A 15,499-nucleotide genomic window follows, 5' to 3' on the forward strand; every position below is an offset into this window, starting at 1 on the left:
CATGAAGTCCAGGGCCAAATTTTTGTCCTAGTCCAGCCCTGGGACTCTCACCTTACTCACAATGGTCTCCGGTAGCAAGGTGGATGGTCCCTTAGTGATGACAGCTTTCCTTCTACCCCCGACCACAACTGGTTCCCCGGCCGGCGGAACCGTTACTTCTGGTTGAACTGCAAGCCACAGTCCCTACTCTACCCTGCTCTCTTGCTTCTGGATAGGCTCTCAGACAGCTTAGCAACCAGATGTCCCCGGGATAGGCCCAAGGCTAGCAACCCGGGGCATTACAACACACATCCACACAGACAGCTGTCCATGTGGCACAGAACTCCAATCAACTGACTCCACCCAAATAAATATGCTCTCCCAGCAGGCCATGGGACCCAAGAAGATTAGATAAGACAAGCACAGATTAGGAATGAATGGGGCAGGGCCATTCATTCCTAATCTGTGCTTGTCTTATCTAATGCCACCAGATACCCGGCCACCTAGTGACAGAAGAGAGAAGTGCAGCAATTCCAGAATTAGGGTGAAATCTATTGACCTCCTATCAATTGGCCAAGGCAACTATCACTTGGCAGATACATTTAATGGCCACCCTGCCTAAACATCAGGGTGCTACATTTAGAAAGTTTGGAGACCCCTGCTATAGATCAAAAATACAACAATGTACATGCATTACATTAGCATGCACATTTCGAATTTTAGAATTCTGAAAAGCCAACCAGACCTAATATAACCAGCATTAGAGGTAACTTACCTGCACCTAGCAAAAGTAAAAAAAATATATATAAATGTTCCTCCTGCAGCTCCAATTTAATTGTGTTTTTTTTTTTTTTTTTTTTTTATTATTATTATTATAACCTCAGTACAATTTTATTAACCATTTGTTTGTTGTTGAAAAGCTTTTCCAGGACCATGTTCACAATGTGGAAAAGAAAAGAATGAATTGAAAGAAATTCAAGCTGCAGTTATATCTTTACAGAAAACACAACAGGATATACACAGGTAAAACATAGCATACCGATCTAGTATTGCTTCCTCCTCCACCAACTGACAAGGCACATACGGTCCCCCTTATATACAGTGGTGTGAAAAAGTGTTTGCCCCCTTCCTCATTTCCTGTTCCTTTGCATGTTTGTCACACTTAAGTGTTTCGGAACATCAAACCAATTTAAACAATAGTCAAGGACAACACAAGTAAACACAAAATGCAATTTGTAAATGAAGGTGTTTATTATTAAAGGTGAAAAAAATCCAAACCATCATGGCCCTGTGTGAAAAAGTGATTGCCCCCCCCTTGTTAAAACATACTATAACTGTGGTTGTCCACACCTGAGTTCAATTTCTCTAGCCACACCCAGGCCTGATTATTGCCACACCTGTTCACAATCAAGGCATCACTTAAATAGGAGCTGCTTGACACAGTAAGGTCCACCAGAAGATCCTTAAAAGCTACACATCATGCCGAGACCCAAAGAAATTCAGGAACAATTGAGAAAGAAAGTAATTGAGATCTATCAGTCTGGAAAGGGTTATAAAGCCATTTCCAAAGCTTTGGGAATCCAGCGAACCACAGTGAGAGCCATTATCCACAAATGGCGAAGACATGGAACAGTGGTGAACCTTCCCAGGAGTGTCCGGCCGCCCAAAATTACCCCAAGAGCGCAGCGACGACTCATCCAAGAGGTCACAAAAGACCCCACAACAACGTCCAAGGAACTGCAGGCCTCACTTGCCTCAGTTAAGGTCAGCGTTCATGCCTCCACCATCAGGAAAAGACTGGGCAAAAATGGCCTGCATGGCAGAGTTCCAAGGAGAAAACCACTGCTGAGCAAAAAGAACATCAAAGCTCGTCTCAATTTCTCCACAACACATCTTGATGATCCCCAAGACTTTTGGGACAACATTCTGTGGACCGATGAGACAAAAGTGGAACTCTTTGGAAGGTGTGTGTCCAAGTATATCTGGCGTAGAAGGAACACTGCATTTCATAAAAAGAACATTATACCAACAGTAAAATATGGTGGTGGTAGTGTGATGGTCTGGGGCTGTTTTGCTGCTTCAGGACCTGGAAGACTTGCCGTGATAAAAGGAACTATGAATTCTGCTGTCTACCAAGAGATCCTGAAGGAGAATGTCCGACCATCTGTTCGTGTACTCAAGCTGAAACGAACTTGGGTTCTGCAGCAGGACAATGATCCTAAACACACCAGCAAGTCCACCACCGAATGGCTGAAGAAAAACAAAATAAAGACTTTGGAGTGGCCTAGCCAAAGTCCTGACCTGAATCCTATTGAGATGTTGTGGTATGACCTTAAAAAGGCCGTTCATGCTCGAAAACCCTCTAATGTAACTGAATTAGGACAATTCTGCAAAGATGAGTGGGCCAAAATTCCTCCAGGACACTGTAAAAGCCTCATTGCACGTTATCGCAAATGCTTGGTTGCCGTTGTTGCTGCTAAGGGTGGCCCAACCAGTTATTAGGTTTAGGGGGCAATCACTTTTTCACACAGGGCCATGATGGTTTGGATTTTTTTTCACCTTTAATAATAAACACCTTCATTTACAAATTGCATTTTGTGTTTACTTGTGTTGTCCTTGACTATTGTTTAAATTGGTTTGATGTTCCGAAACACTTAAGTGTGACAAACATGCAAAGGAACAGGAAATGAGGAAGGGGGCAAACACTTTTTCGCACCACTGTATACTGCTGACAGCACTGCTTCTTCCTTCACCTTCTAACAAGCCATACACCATCATTTTAAATACACTTTACTGATCCAGCAATGATGCCTCCTCCACTATCGGAGAAGAAACATGCCACCACCTTGCCAGGGGTGTCAAACTCAATTTCATTGCGGGCAACACCACATCCGCATTATGGTTGCCCCCAAAGAGCGAGTTGTATCTGTAAGACTAGATGTCCAGAGCACCCCGCCACCCTTTACATTAGCTGTCAAGAGCATCCACCATCAGAAATCAAGAGTTCCACACTCTCCCTTACATCACAGTGCACCCCCTTACCCTGTGTTGTTTTGGGGAAGAAGCTGGGGACATAACTGAGAAGCAAAAAATGCAGGAGGACCAGAGGAGACAATAAAGACCAAACTCCAGCTCTTGAGAGAAAGTCAATCAACAATCTTTGGCTAATACAATCCAATTCCCACCCTTTAAAGCTATAATATCTTCAGCTTTTCTAGGAAGGCTGTCCACAAGGTTTAGGAGTGTGTCTATGGGAATGTTTATGAGGTCAGGCACTGGATGAGAAGGCCTGGCTTGCAGTCGCCGCTCTAATTCATTCCAAAGGTGTTCTATCAGGTTGAGGTCAGGACTCTGTGCAGGCCAGTCAAGTTCCTCCACCCCAAACGTATCCATATCTTTATGGACCTTGCTTTGTGCACTGGTGCGCAGTCATTTTGGAACAGGAAGGGGCCGTCCCCAAACTGTTCCCACAAAGTTGGGAGCATGAAGTTTTTCAAAATGTCTTGGTATGCTGACACCTTAAGAATTACTTTCACTGGAACTAAGGGGTCAAGCCCAACCCCTGAAAAACAACCCCCCGCCATAATTCTGCCCTTGATGAAATTGTCCAAAATGTCTTGGTATGCTGACGCCTTAAGACAGGCGTGCTTAACCTGTGGCCCTCCAGCTGTTGCGGAACTATAAGCCCCATGAGGCATTGTAAGGGTGACAATTACAAGCATTACTCTCAAAGGCAGAGGCATGGTATGACTTGTAGTTCCATAACAGCTGGAGGGCCACAGGTTGAGCACCCATGCCTTAAGGGGCCAAGCCCAACCCCTGAAAAACAATCCCACACCATAAATCCCCCTCCACGATTGGACCAGTGCACAAAGCAAGGTCCTTAAAGACATGGGGAGCAAGTTTAGGGTGGACTTTTGGAAGATTGGTCTAACATTCGCATAGGCACGCTTCTAAACTTTGTGGATGGCCTTCCCAGAAGAGTTGAAGCTGTTATAGCTGCAAAGGGTGGGCCGACTCAATAATGAACCCTACGTAATAAGACTGGGATGCTATTAATATTCATGCTACAAAAGATGGTCAAAGCCTGTGAACATACTATGAGAGATAGTCAGAGACTAGGGACAGTCTACAGGTTTTGGTTGGAGATGGGAGACAGGAAAGAGAAATATGAGACTGATAGAGATTACTGCCATCATAGTCCATTTACCTATAAATGGTCTTTCTCCCTTTACTGATTGTTTGGGCCCAAGAGGGCCATGCAATAAGAACCCAAAGGCCACATGCAGTTCTCAAGCCACAGGTTGAGCATCAGGGCCTTACAGGAAAATAATGTGTTTTGTTGTGGGCACATACCCGTTCATTTCGCACTTCTGAATCTTTAACTTTTTTTTTTTCCAGAAACCTCAACACGCTGACCAATCACGGCTCACTTTCCAAGTGCTCGCCTTCCAGTTCCTTGCTAATAACGTCCCGACACTGGCTGCTACTTTGCCTTTTTCTCGCCTGCCAGCTCTTCATCAACTTTGTGTTCAAGTAAAATTTCACAGGGACCCAGGATCAGGCTGGCGCCATCCATCCATGCCTTGCCCAATGAACATTTGCAGGGAAAAAAACACATAGGAAGTTCTAGTTTGGGACATTCAGAGAGCACGTTGCCCAAGAAGTTCCCTACTAACGAGTGTGGAAGAAAAACATCAGCCAGAAGCATGACATTCAACAGCATGGCTCTATTAAATGAAAGACTTGTACTATGTGCACAGGAGCAATGTATAACCCTTCTTTCTTCCATTACATTTTTTGGTAAAAGCAGTGAAAGGAAATTAGTGTATTGCATATGAGCCACTAAGGAGAACAATAATTGCCAAGAGTCATGGGGATATATTAGACTATAACACATGTATCCAATAATTGGCCAAATAATACAGAAGATAAGACCAGCCTAGAGCTTTAGATCTAAGCAGTGTATTTTTTAAACCAACATTTTATTAAACCAGGATAACTCTGTGCCAGCCAAAGATGTACTGGGAGCACCCAATATAACATTGGCTCAGCACTTGGTTTTACCACTAGTTCTAGACAGGCGTCCATCTAACCAAAGCTCACAGAAGGCCTAAAGACAGAATCATTGAAAGGGAGCAAGTAAAAAAACACCAATAATGCTGCAAAAATGTCAAAACAGGGTGAGTGGTTGAAGAGGTCCATAATGGCTGGTCAGGCTTCAAGAGGTCAGTGATACCACCCCTCATATACTTTAAGGTGCAACAAACTTTCCCACCCCAACCAGAAACCGATGGTGCAATTATTTTATTCTATATAATATTTAAAAAAAAGGTTTCCATGGGAGTGGGGAAAGGCCGAGAAACTGCCATGTTTCCAGTGGTTGAGGCACCCTTTCCTTTTAGACCAAGGGTAGGCAACCTTGGCACTCCAGGTGCTACGAAGCTACAAACCCCATGAAGCATTGCAAGACTGAGGCATGCCTTCCTGAATCAGAGGCATCGCTGGATTTGTAGCTTCACCACAGCCAGAGTGCCGATGTTGCCCACCCATTTTTTAGAGCAAGGGGTACTCAGTCTCTTTTCTCATTGATGTTGGATGGAACGAAGTATCTGAGAAGCGGGACACGCCGTGTGCTTCCACCTAATTGTTTCCGGTTGCCTGTTTTTAACAGCGGGGACATGAAATCAGTCACGGCTCACACCAATTTTGTTCTCTGCATCATGCTACTGTGCAATATGCCTTGGGTCCATCTCTCTTTTTTTGCCAAGAAAATGGCGGTGGAGAAGTGGCTATAAGACTCCGCTGTTTATATTGTCTGAATTATGCAGAAGTCAAACCATTTTTTTTTACAATGCTCAGTGTGCTCAGATGGAACATATTCATGGCATAAACCACTAAATACCTCTCACTGGAAATGTACTTTAATCTGCCCCGGTATCCTGTTTTCCTTGCAGTACAGGATCTTAAATCATAATATAGCACAATTAAACAGGGTTTAAGAGGCACAATGTTAGTAAAATGGGTAAGATAACCTAACCTACGGTCTAAGACACTTCAGAAATGTGTTTATCATTTTCTAATTTTTGATGTTTGTTACTATTGTCTGTCTATTTTGTCTATGCAAGGAGGTTTTGCTGTCTCTGATTACTCTTCCTAGTTCCTTCAAATCTCACTAAACCTTTTCATTGCCTGCCCACCCTCCTTATCAATTTTCATGACCAGCCTTCTTTATTTAAATCTTGTTTTGGAATGCCTTTTATCCCTAACTTGCCTGCCGACTCTTCTGATACTCTGTCTTGAACTAGATGCCCCCCCTGACTTGCCTCTATAACTCCTACTCTTGGCCTGCCTCTTATACTCCTCACCTTAACCCGTCTTCCCAACTACTCTTTTACTGTCTTTTCTCTTGATCTCATCTCCTTGGCCCAACTCTCTAAACCTTCTTCTCAGCCTTCTTAAACTCACCTGCAGAACATACCTCTCTAACCCTCTTCAGGGTCTTTCCTCTCCTTTACAGGCTTCTCTAATTCTTTCTCCCACCCATCTCCATGGTGCACCTCTCTAACTCCTCCCTTTGGACTGCATCTCTAACTCCGCTCCCAGGTCTAACACCCTAACTGGTCTCTTGGCTTACCTCTTCAACCCTTGTAATTGGCTTTTCTGTCGTACCCCTTTCCTTAGCCTGCATCTCTAATCCCTCTCCAAGGCCTCCCTAACTCATCTTCTTGGCCTACTTCTAAAAGTCCTCTCTAGGGCCTGCCTCTTGAGTCTCAAAGCCCTATAATTTGCTTTTTTCTGTCTAACCCCTCCGTTTGTCTTGATTCTCTTACCCCTTTCTTTGACCTGCCTCTGTTACAGCCTTCTTTGGGGTGGTTCTCTAATCGCTTTCCTTGACCTGCCTCCGTGAACCCTCTCCTTGCTTTGCCTTTCTGATCCCTCTCTTTGGCATGCTGCTCTAACTCTTCTCCATTGCCTACCTCTCTAACTTCTCTACATGGTCTTCCTCTCGGACCTTCTCCTTGGCCAACCTCTCCAACTTCTTATCTTGGCCTGCCTCTCTAACCCCTCTCCTTGGTCTGTGTCTCTTACTCTTCCCCATGGCCTGCATTTTAATTCCCGTTCAGAAATTCCTTACTGGGGCCTGCCTATCTATCTCCCCCTCGGGGCTTTTCTCTCTACCTGTCTCTTAATTTCTTCTCCTTCCTTTGTGTCTAACTCCTCTACTGGCCCCATCTCTTTTTTTGCAGCCCCTTTACTTTTTTTTTACAATACTTCCTTACCTTTCTTTCTTTCCTAAATCTATCAAAAAATCTTTATGAAACTGTTCCTGGAATGCCTACTTAATCTTTAACCTGGACTGCCCTTATCTCCTTAAATTTTTTCCTGCCCAACCTGTTTCCCTCTATGCTGGCATGCCTAATCCCCCCTATCATCTGGCTTAGTTTGCATGTTTTCTCTAACCAATTTACTTCCTTTCTTAAGATCCCCCGTGCCTTTCTTATCCTGTCAATGCTTAAAAAGGTAAACTTTTCCAAAAATTGATATTTCAGTTTGGGGTGAAGACTATTGAATAGAATCAACTGCTGGCATCTTACACCTTTGAAGGCTCTAGTGGTGAGATTTTTTTCTCCTGAGGAAGCACGTGTCTCTTCCCACTTCTTCAAAGCTTTATTAATGGTGTGAAAATCTTCCAGTTGGACTCCCGAGTTGGAGTCGTTTGTTCTACATTATCCAGGTCTATTTGCGTGGTTGCCTCAATTGAAAGGCTGATGCAATTGGCCAGAACTCACTACTGGACTCCCTGAGAGATATTAGTCAGCGACGTACTCGGATTTATTTAATAAAGCCGGAGAGTGCAAAATCAGGCTCACTTCTGCTTAGAAACCAATCAGCTTCCAGGTTTGAATGGCAAAGCTTGATTGAACAAGCTGAGGTTAGAAGCTAATTGGTTTCTATGCAGAAGTGAGCCTGATTTTGCACGCTTCGGTTTTAGTAAATAAGCCCCACTGTTTAACTTCCCAACTGAGATACTATATTTAAATGTGGGGGGTGACCTTTAACCTATTGCCTGGTCTGCTTAAAGGGAAAAAATGGAGAATCTTCAGCGAGCACATATTTTAGAATAGAATTGCAGAGTTTACCTTTAAATCATTTTGGTTTTGGTTTTTCACATTTTTGCAAGCTTGCCCTTCCACGGTTTTTCTGGATTAAAGCGGAACTAGTCTTTTTTTCTTAAATTGTGAGCAGGCAGGCTGTTTATTTCAGAAATAGACATGCAATGTCTTTTCTGCAGTAAAATAAACCTACCTGCCTGCTTGAAGCCTTCCTTAGAATGTAGGTGGAGCTGAGCATGCGCAGTTCAGTATACATTCCAGCACAGTGCCTTTGTGCTAAGGTGACTTCACTCCTACGCATCCATGGGAGTTTTATCATCCCGCACTGGCCAATCAAGATGGCCGAAGACCGGCACCCAGAAGAAGCCAATGAGGAAGTGCCAGCTCTGGTGAGGGGCCACTCAGGCGTGGCCAATGTAGATTTATAGACCCCCCCTAGTGGGATCTCCTAGTTGCTCAGTACAATTAATGTATCTCAACAGTTGAAAAAAATATTGAAAGCAAAATGTACGACTTTAATGGTGCTGAAACATCTCAGGACTGAACAAACATTGATTAAAAAAGCCTTCTTACATTTTATTGCATGCACAAAGGTTCAAAACAGTTCCTATTTGAAACATTCACAATTAAAATATACCAGACACTCCCAGCTTTTCGTTCCACCGTACCCGTGAATAAAAAATAAACCAAAATTGAACAATACAAATATAGAAATATCAACTCTGTACAGTGGAACTTCAAGAACTGTAAAATCTTAACGCATTTCTCTGCTTTTTGCTTCTTCAGGAGATAAATTGTGAACTGGTATAACAATGCAGGGTGTGCCATCTGCAGCCAATAAGGAGGAGGCGCTTTTTTCTGTGTGGTACAACTGGACATCTATGCACAGCTAATCCATGATGGTTCAAATATTGTGAGCAGAACCTTGGCGTCATTGGCCCTCTACTCTGCCCAGCATTGGGATTTTGGTTGCTAGGCTCTCCTCCATATGTATGCCCTGGGGTTAACAGGTTTTTGGGTGATTCCATCATCTGTGAATTTCCTCTTTTTGTCCTTTCTCCTTGCTGGTTGCAGACGGCGTCCCCTGTATTATTATACCAGTTCACAATTTATCTCCTGAAGAAGCAAAATTCAGAGAAACCCGTCAAGATTTCACAGCTCTTGCAGTTCCGCTGTACAGAACCAATATTTGTATATTTGTATATTTGTATTGTACAATTTTGGTTAGTTTTTTTGTAATGGGTATGGTGGCCAAAAAGCTGGGAGTGTCTGGTATATTTTAATTGTGAATGTGTCAAATAGGAACTATTTGTAACCTTTTTGTAATGTAAGAAAACTTTTTAATCGATCTTTGTTCATTCCTGAGATGTTTTAGCACCCTCAAAGTCACACATTTTTTTATTAATATTTTTTCAGTTCACAATACAGGGATGTGGTTTTGGTTTACCCACTCATGCTATGTTCATATTAACAGTTTCTCAACAGTTGTTAAGATATCAGCCACATGGGGAGAGCATTGTTTTCAGTGACTTGCATTGTGAGAAGGAGCAGTAAAGCACAACCATTGTGCAGTACAGCTTTTTGTTAAAAGCAAACATGGCTTCCCCCATATACATACATCATTTTAAATTAGAAATACAAATATGATTTTTAAATAAAATACACATTGATGATAATGTTCATCAAACAAATCTTTATATGTATAGCTATAAACATTACTAAAGGCAGGGGCGGCCCGTCCATTACCCCCCCCCCCTGTCCATCTCCGCCTTCCCTATCCATACGCTCGGCCCCTTTCAGGACACTGGCGCGTGGATTCCAATGCGGGGGGGGGGGGCTGTTTTTTTGAAGCACCGATTAAAGCCAGAGGCTCTAATATGGTTTAATATAGGGTGGGATTGGGTCGTGTGGGATCAGGTTGTGCTCCAAACTCACCCAGGTATGTTATAACAGCCAATTAATATTTGCTGTTGTAACACTGATCCTCCTCCCAGCCAATCAGGAAGCTGTTTTTTAGACACTGGTTACCCGTTTAGCTGAAAGAACAGGCGATCCTACTGGACGCTTAAGATGGAGGAGGGGAGGAGCTGGAAGCCACCTTGGAGGAGAGGACTCGGAGCCCAGCCACTTCACCACGCTGCCTGCCACCTGCCATAACCCGGCAAACAGCATGGGTTGGGGTGGCGCTCGGAGGATGGGTGGTTGTTTGCCGCCCCCCCCCCCCAAAAAAAGAGAAAGGTGTCCCTAATTGCAGTGGTTTAAAGATTTATTACGGGCACAATGGGATTAAAAACACAAGATAGTAAGAGGTCATAGACCTATAATGATTTGTCCTCGTGTCGAACGCTATTATCCTCGTCTGTCTGGGGGAGAAAGAAAGCTGTCCTGCAGCTGGCAGAGTCCCTGGGGACGTGGATTGGCGAGGAGGTGAAGATGTGATGAGGCAGCACAGGATTCCGGAACCAAGCTGCAACGCACACGTCCGATGTGAGAGGTGAAGGTGGTGGGTGGTAACGCGTTTCGGATCATGCACAGCTCCTTCGTCAGAGATCTGCATGAGGACAAATCATTATACGCCTATGACCCCTTACTATCTTGTAAGTGTTTTTAATCCCAGTGCGCCCGTAATAAATCTTTTAACCACTGCACTAAAGTGGGGTACACACTATAAGAAAATCAAGCGAACGTTCGTCCGATTTTTCTCGATGTTTCACAGCAAATCGGAACCGATGAAAGAAAATTAGTATGAAAATTCTCGTACGGCAAAGGCTTTTTTTTGTTGTTTTTATTGTTGCTGATCAAGCCCAGTCTTTCTTTTCTGATATTTGTTCTACAAAAATCATATGAAAATGGCGCACGTTTACCACTTCAGCCCCGGAAGATTTTACCCCTTTCCTGACTGGAGCACTCATTGCGATTCGGCACTGCGTCGCTTTAACTGACAATTGGAAAAAGTGTGGCTGGTATGTCCTTAATAGATAAGGCACCTCAGCCCATTGAATGGATACAATAGAGAGCAACGGGGAGGGGATTATTGTGGTGCCATGAATAACTCAACATCAAAATATAATAGAAACAAATCTTTTATTAATACAATTATAGTTAAAAAGAGGAGCCACAAATACAAAGCATTTGATCACAAATCGAAGATAATGAATAAATAAAAATATTGTGTTGACCAGTAGAATGATGGTAAGTAGCAGGCCAACTCTTCCCTACTAGTTTTGCCAAAACATTGGCTTCATCAGGGAAATGGAATATAGCGGTGATCAAAATGCATTAAAGCGGAGGTCCACCCTAAAGTGGACCTTCCGCTCATTAGATTCCTCCCCCACTCCGGCGCCACAATTGGCACCTTTCAGGGGGGAGGGGGGGTGCAGGTACCTGTACAGTACAGGTATCTGCACCCACTTCCGGGATAGCTCTCTGCGGAAAGGGGCGTAGATTACGCCCCTTTCCGAAAGTCCCCCGCTGCCTGCTGGGAAACACACAGATCCCAGAGACAGCGGGGTCCATCCTTATTGCGCAGCGCGACTCGCGCATGCGCAGTAGGGAACCAGGAAATGAAGCCGAAAGGCTCCACTTCCTGATTCCCATACCCAAGATGGCGGCGGCAGCACCCGAGAGACGATCGAGAGATCGGCTTCGGGTGCCGACATCGCGGGCGCGCTGGACAGGTAAGTGTCACTATTTTAAAAGTCAGCAGCTGCAGTATTTGTAGCTGCTGGCTTTAAAAAAAAAAAAAAACGCGGACTCCCGGCGGACTCCCGCTTTAACACTAAGAAAGAAAAACCAATCATATTATTTAATAGTAATAAATACGACGTGGCACCCAAACAAAATTGACGTCCTTTTTTCCCCACAAATAGAGATTTCTTTTGGTGGTATTTGATAACCTCTGTGGTTTTTATTTTTTGCGCTATAAACAAAAAAAGAGCGACAATTTTGAAAAAAAAGCAATATTTTTTACTTTTTGCTATAATAAATATCCACCAAAAATATATTAGATTTTTTTTTCCCCTCAGTTTAGGCCGATATGTATTCTTCTACATATTTTTGGCAAAAAAAAATTCGAAGCGTAGAAGCGTATTTAGAAGCGTATATTGATTAGTTTGCTTAAAATGGCAACGATCTGCGATTTTTCTTGTGACTGCAACATTATGACGGACACATCGGATACTTTTGACACTATTTTGGGACCACTGTCATTTATACAGCGATCAGTGCTATAAAAATGCACTGATTATTATTATTATTATTATCGATTTATATAGCGCCAACAGTTTACGCAGCGCTTTACAATGTATAGGGGGGACAACACAATTACAGTACAATACAAAAGGTACAGGAGGGCCCTGCTCGTAGAGCTTACATTCTAAAGGGAGGGGGTGGTGGTACAAAAGGTAATAGCTGCAGAGAATGATTTGATGGGGGTGCAAATGACACTGGCAGGGGAGGGGTTAAACACTAGGGGGCGATCAAGGGGTTAAGCGTGTCCTATGGAGTGATTCTAACTGTGGGGGGGGGGGTTGGGCTTCCACTCACATGACAGCGATCACTGTTCCCGATGACAGGGAGCATGATCTCTGTCATGTTGCTAGGCAGAATGGGGAAATGCCTTGTTTACAAAGGCATCGCTCCGTTCTTCCGCTCCTTGACACGATCGCGCACCCCCGGCGGACATTGAGTTACGGAGCACGCGGTGGGCCCACAATGCCCCCTCTTAAAGGGGGACGTACACGTACGTCCTTTTTGCCCACCCGTGCAATTCTGCCGACGTATACCGGCGTGCATCGATTGGGAAGGGGTTAAACGAAAATCCTTCGTTCTGTTGGAGTTTGTCCGTCCGGGAATTTTTCGTACGTAAATTCGGAGTCGGCTGACGAAAGTTGTGTACATACTATACGAAAATCTTACGAAAATTCTTTGGACGAAAATGTTCGCCCGATTTTCTTATAGTGTGTGCGAGTCTTTAGATCCAGGCTCCTTTCTCTTTCCTTTATGAGCTGCTTCTTCTCTACAAAGTGCTGCCTTCAGTGACATCTCTCCGCTGCTACAAAGGAGCGCATACCCAGCTTCACCTGGGCGCCCTCATCTCTCCTTCCTTTCTATAGATCAGGGATATGCAATTAGCGGACCTCCAGCTGTTGCAAAACTACAAGTCCCATCATGCCTCTGCCTCTGGGTGTCATGCTTGTGGCTGTCAGAGCCTTGCTATGCCTCATGGGAATTGTAGTTCTGCAACAGCTGGAGGTCGGCTAATTGCATATCCCTGCTATAGACGTTAATACATTCCCTTTAATCAGCCAACTCTCCCCAAACCATTCCTTGGCCCGCCTAACCTCTCTACCTCTTCTTTGGCTTGCCTTCTGTTTCCTGACCCTATATTGTCTTGTCTCACACCCTAACCCCTTAATTTATAGAGCATGACTGTAGCACTTTAATCTGCATTATGCTGAAAGATTAAAATACATATAAATGGTAAATTAAAAAAAAAAAAATTTTTAAAAAAATCTTTGAACCTATTCCCAGTAGCCAGTCTGATATACCAGTTCAATAAGTTAGCCTTTTTTTTTTCTAAAACTGGCACTTGACCCATTTTATTTTTTATGGGACTTTAGAATAAAAATTCTATCCACTTGGGAATAAGTTGACAACAGCATACACTGCACACAAATAATATTACGTGTTAAGATTATATTCATGTATTTAAAAAAAATTTTTAAAAAAATAAAAAAATAAAAACGTCATTATTGAGGGGGGTGGTCAGTCGACCTATTTTGTTCTTTCACGTCTTCAAATGCATATATTTTCAGACTAGGTGTCCTGTGTCTTGATAAACATTCCGCAGCTGAACAACTGGAATAAAGACAAATGGATCAAATAAATAGGAAGTCTGGTGATTTTTTTTTATGAAACCTTTTATTTATTTTTTAATGAATCTTCTGTTTCAAAAGCTGCTTTATGCATTGACATGCCTCCTCCTTAGACCCTGTCTGCCGGGACTGTATGGCCATCTGCTGACTCAGCACTATCCACAGGCAGCTGAAAGCGGAGTTCCGCTTAAAAAAAAAACAAAAAAAAAACATAAAAGTCAGCAGCTACAAATACTGCAGCTGCTGGCATTTAATAATTGGACACTTACCTGTCCCAGGGTCCAGACATGTGGGGGGGGGGAATCGAAGCCCCGCTCGTCTCCCCCCCGGCATTGTGATGTGGGCGCCCGGCTGTGGCTTTCACAGCCGGGGACCCACTGCGCATGTGCAAGCCGCGCAATCAGCTGGAACCTGTCATGTGTCCCAGATGATTGCCTAAAGGGAGGGGGGAGAGATGATCTCCCTTCCGGCGCTGAGGGAAGTGGCGTAAGGAGCCGAGGTGAGTAAAGAGGCAGATCATGAGGGACCCCCTAGAAACAGGCATTAAAAGGGTTGTAAAGGTAAACGTTTTTTCACCTTAATGCATTCTATGCATTAAGGTGAAAAAACATCCTACAATACCAGCCCCCCCCCCCCCCCATTTTACTTACCTGACTCCTTGAAAGTCCCGCGCCCGTCCCCGACATCCTCTTCGCTGATCAGCCTGGCCGTTGATTGGTTACAGTGGATGGATTGAAAGCAGCGCAGCCATTGGCTTGCGCTGCTGTCAATTACATCCAGTGATGCGGCGCACTGCGGGCGGGGCCGAGTGATACAGTGAGCGGCTATGGCCGCCGGCTGTATCACTGGAGCGTGCCCACAAGCACTCCTCACCATGCGAGGGAGCTTGCATGACGGTATGGAGTCCTTGTGGGGGGGGGCCGAGACAGCCGCCGAGGGACCCCAGAAGAGCAGGTTCGGGGCCTCTCTGTGCAAAACGAGCTGCACAGTGGAGGTAAGTATTACATGTTTGTTATTTAAAAAAAAATAAAAAATTCTTTAGTGATCCTTTAAGAGGTGAGTAAAAAAATAAAAAATTTCCAAATGTTTTTTTTTTTTTGTTTTTCATGCACATTAATGAATTATTATTATTTTTATTTTTTTTTGTGGTGGAACTCCACTTTATCTCTTCAATAAGATACTGAAATTATATCCAGTTCAATATTACTTCAGCTGATTCCAGTACAAATTATGTATTTCCAGTCTTTTGAAGTGTAAGAAGACAATGACTTTACTGACCACTGTCTCTGTGAAAAACGAACACTGGAACATGGAAGATGTGGGGGTCTAGCTGGGGCTATAGCAACTAGCACTAAACAGGATGAGAGACAGAGGAAGATACCAAAATCATATTAGTAAACAAGTTCTAATGGCCAGAAACTGCCACTGGATGTCAGCATACAACTGAAAAATGGGAAGCAGTATCCCAATTGCATAGTTACTATGAGTGGCTGTCACAGCGGTCACATGATGGGGAGCCTGTCCAAT

At 43.8% G+C, this 15,499-nt stretch overlaps 1 protein-coding gene across 4 annotated transcripts in view; it reads left to right on the top strand.

The window, feature by feature from the left end:
- Window positions 1-7,582, top strand: part of OSBPL5 (oxysterol binding protein like 5) — a 217,283-nt gene extending 209,701 nt beyond the window's left edge. For all 4 annotated transcript variants that reach the window (XM_077453489.1, XM_077453487.1, XM_077453488.1 and 1 more), the window contains 2 exons: window positions 900-1,002; window positions 4,381-7,582. In XM_077453489.1, the coding sequence (XP_077309615.1) occupies window positions 900-1,002; window positions 4,381-4,519 (242 nt within the window). In that variant the 3' untranslated portion in view covers window positions 4,520-7,582. The remainder of the gene's footprint in view (window positions 1-899; window positions 1,003-4,380) is intronic.
- The last annotated feature ends 7,917 nt before the right edge of the window (window positions 7,583-15,499 follow it).

Source organism: Lithobates pipiens, unplaced genomic scaffold (genome assembly GCF_037356315.1).
Source record: "Lithobates pipiens isolate NorthernLeopardFrog02 unplaced genomic scaffold, aLitPip1_a1.2 Scaffold_24, whole genome shotgun sequence".
Lineage (NCBI taxonomy): Eukaryota > Metazoa > Chordata > Amphibia > Anura > Ranidae > Lithobates > Lithobates pipiens.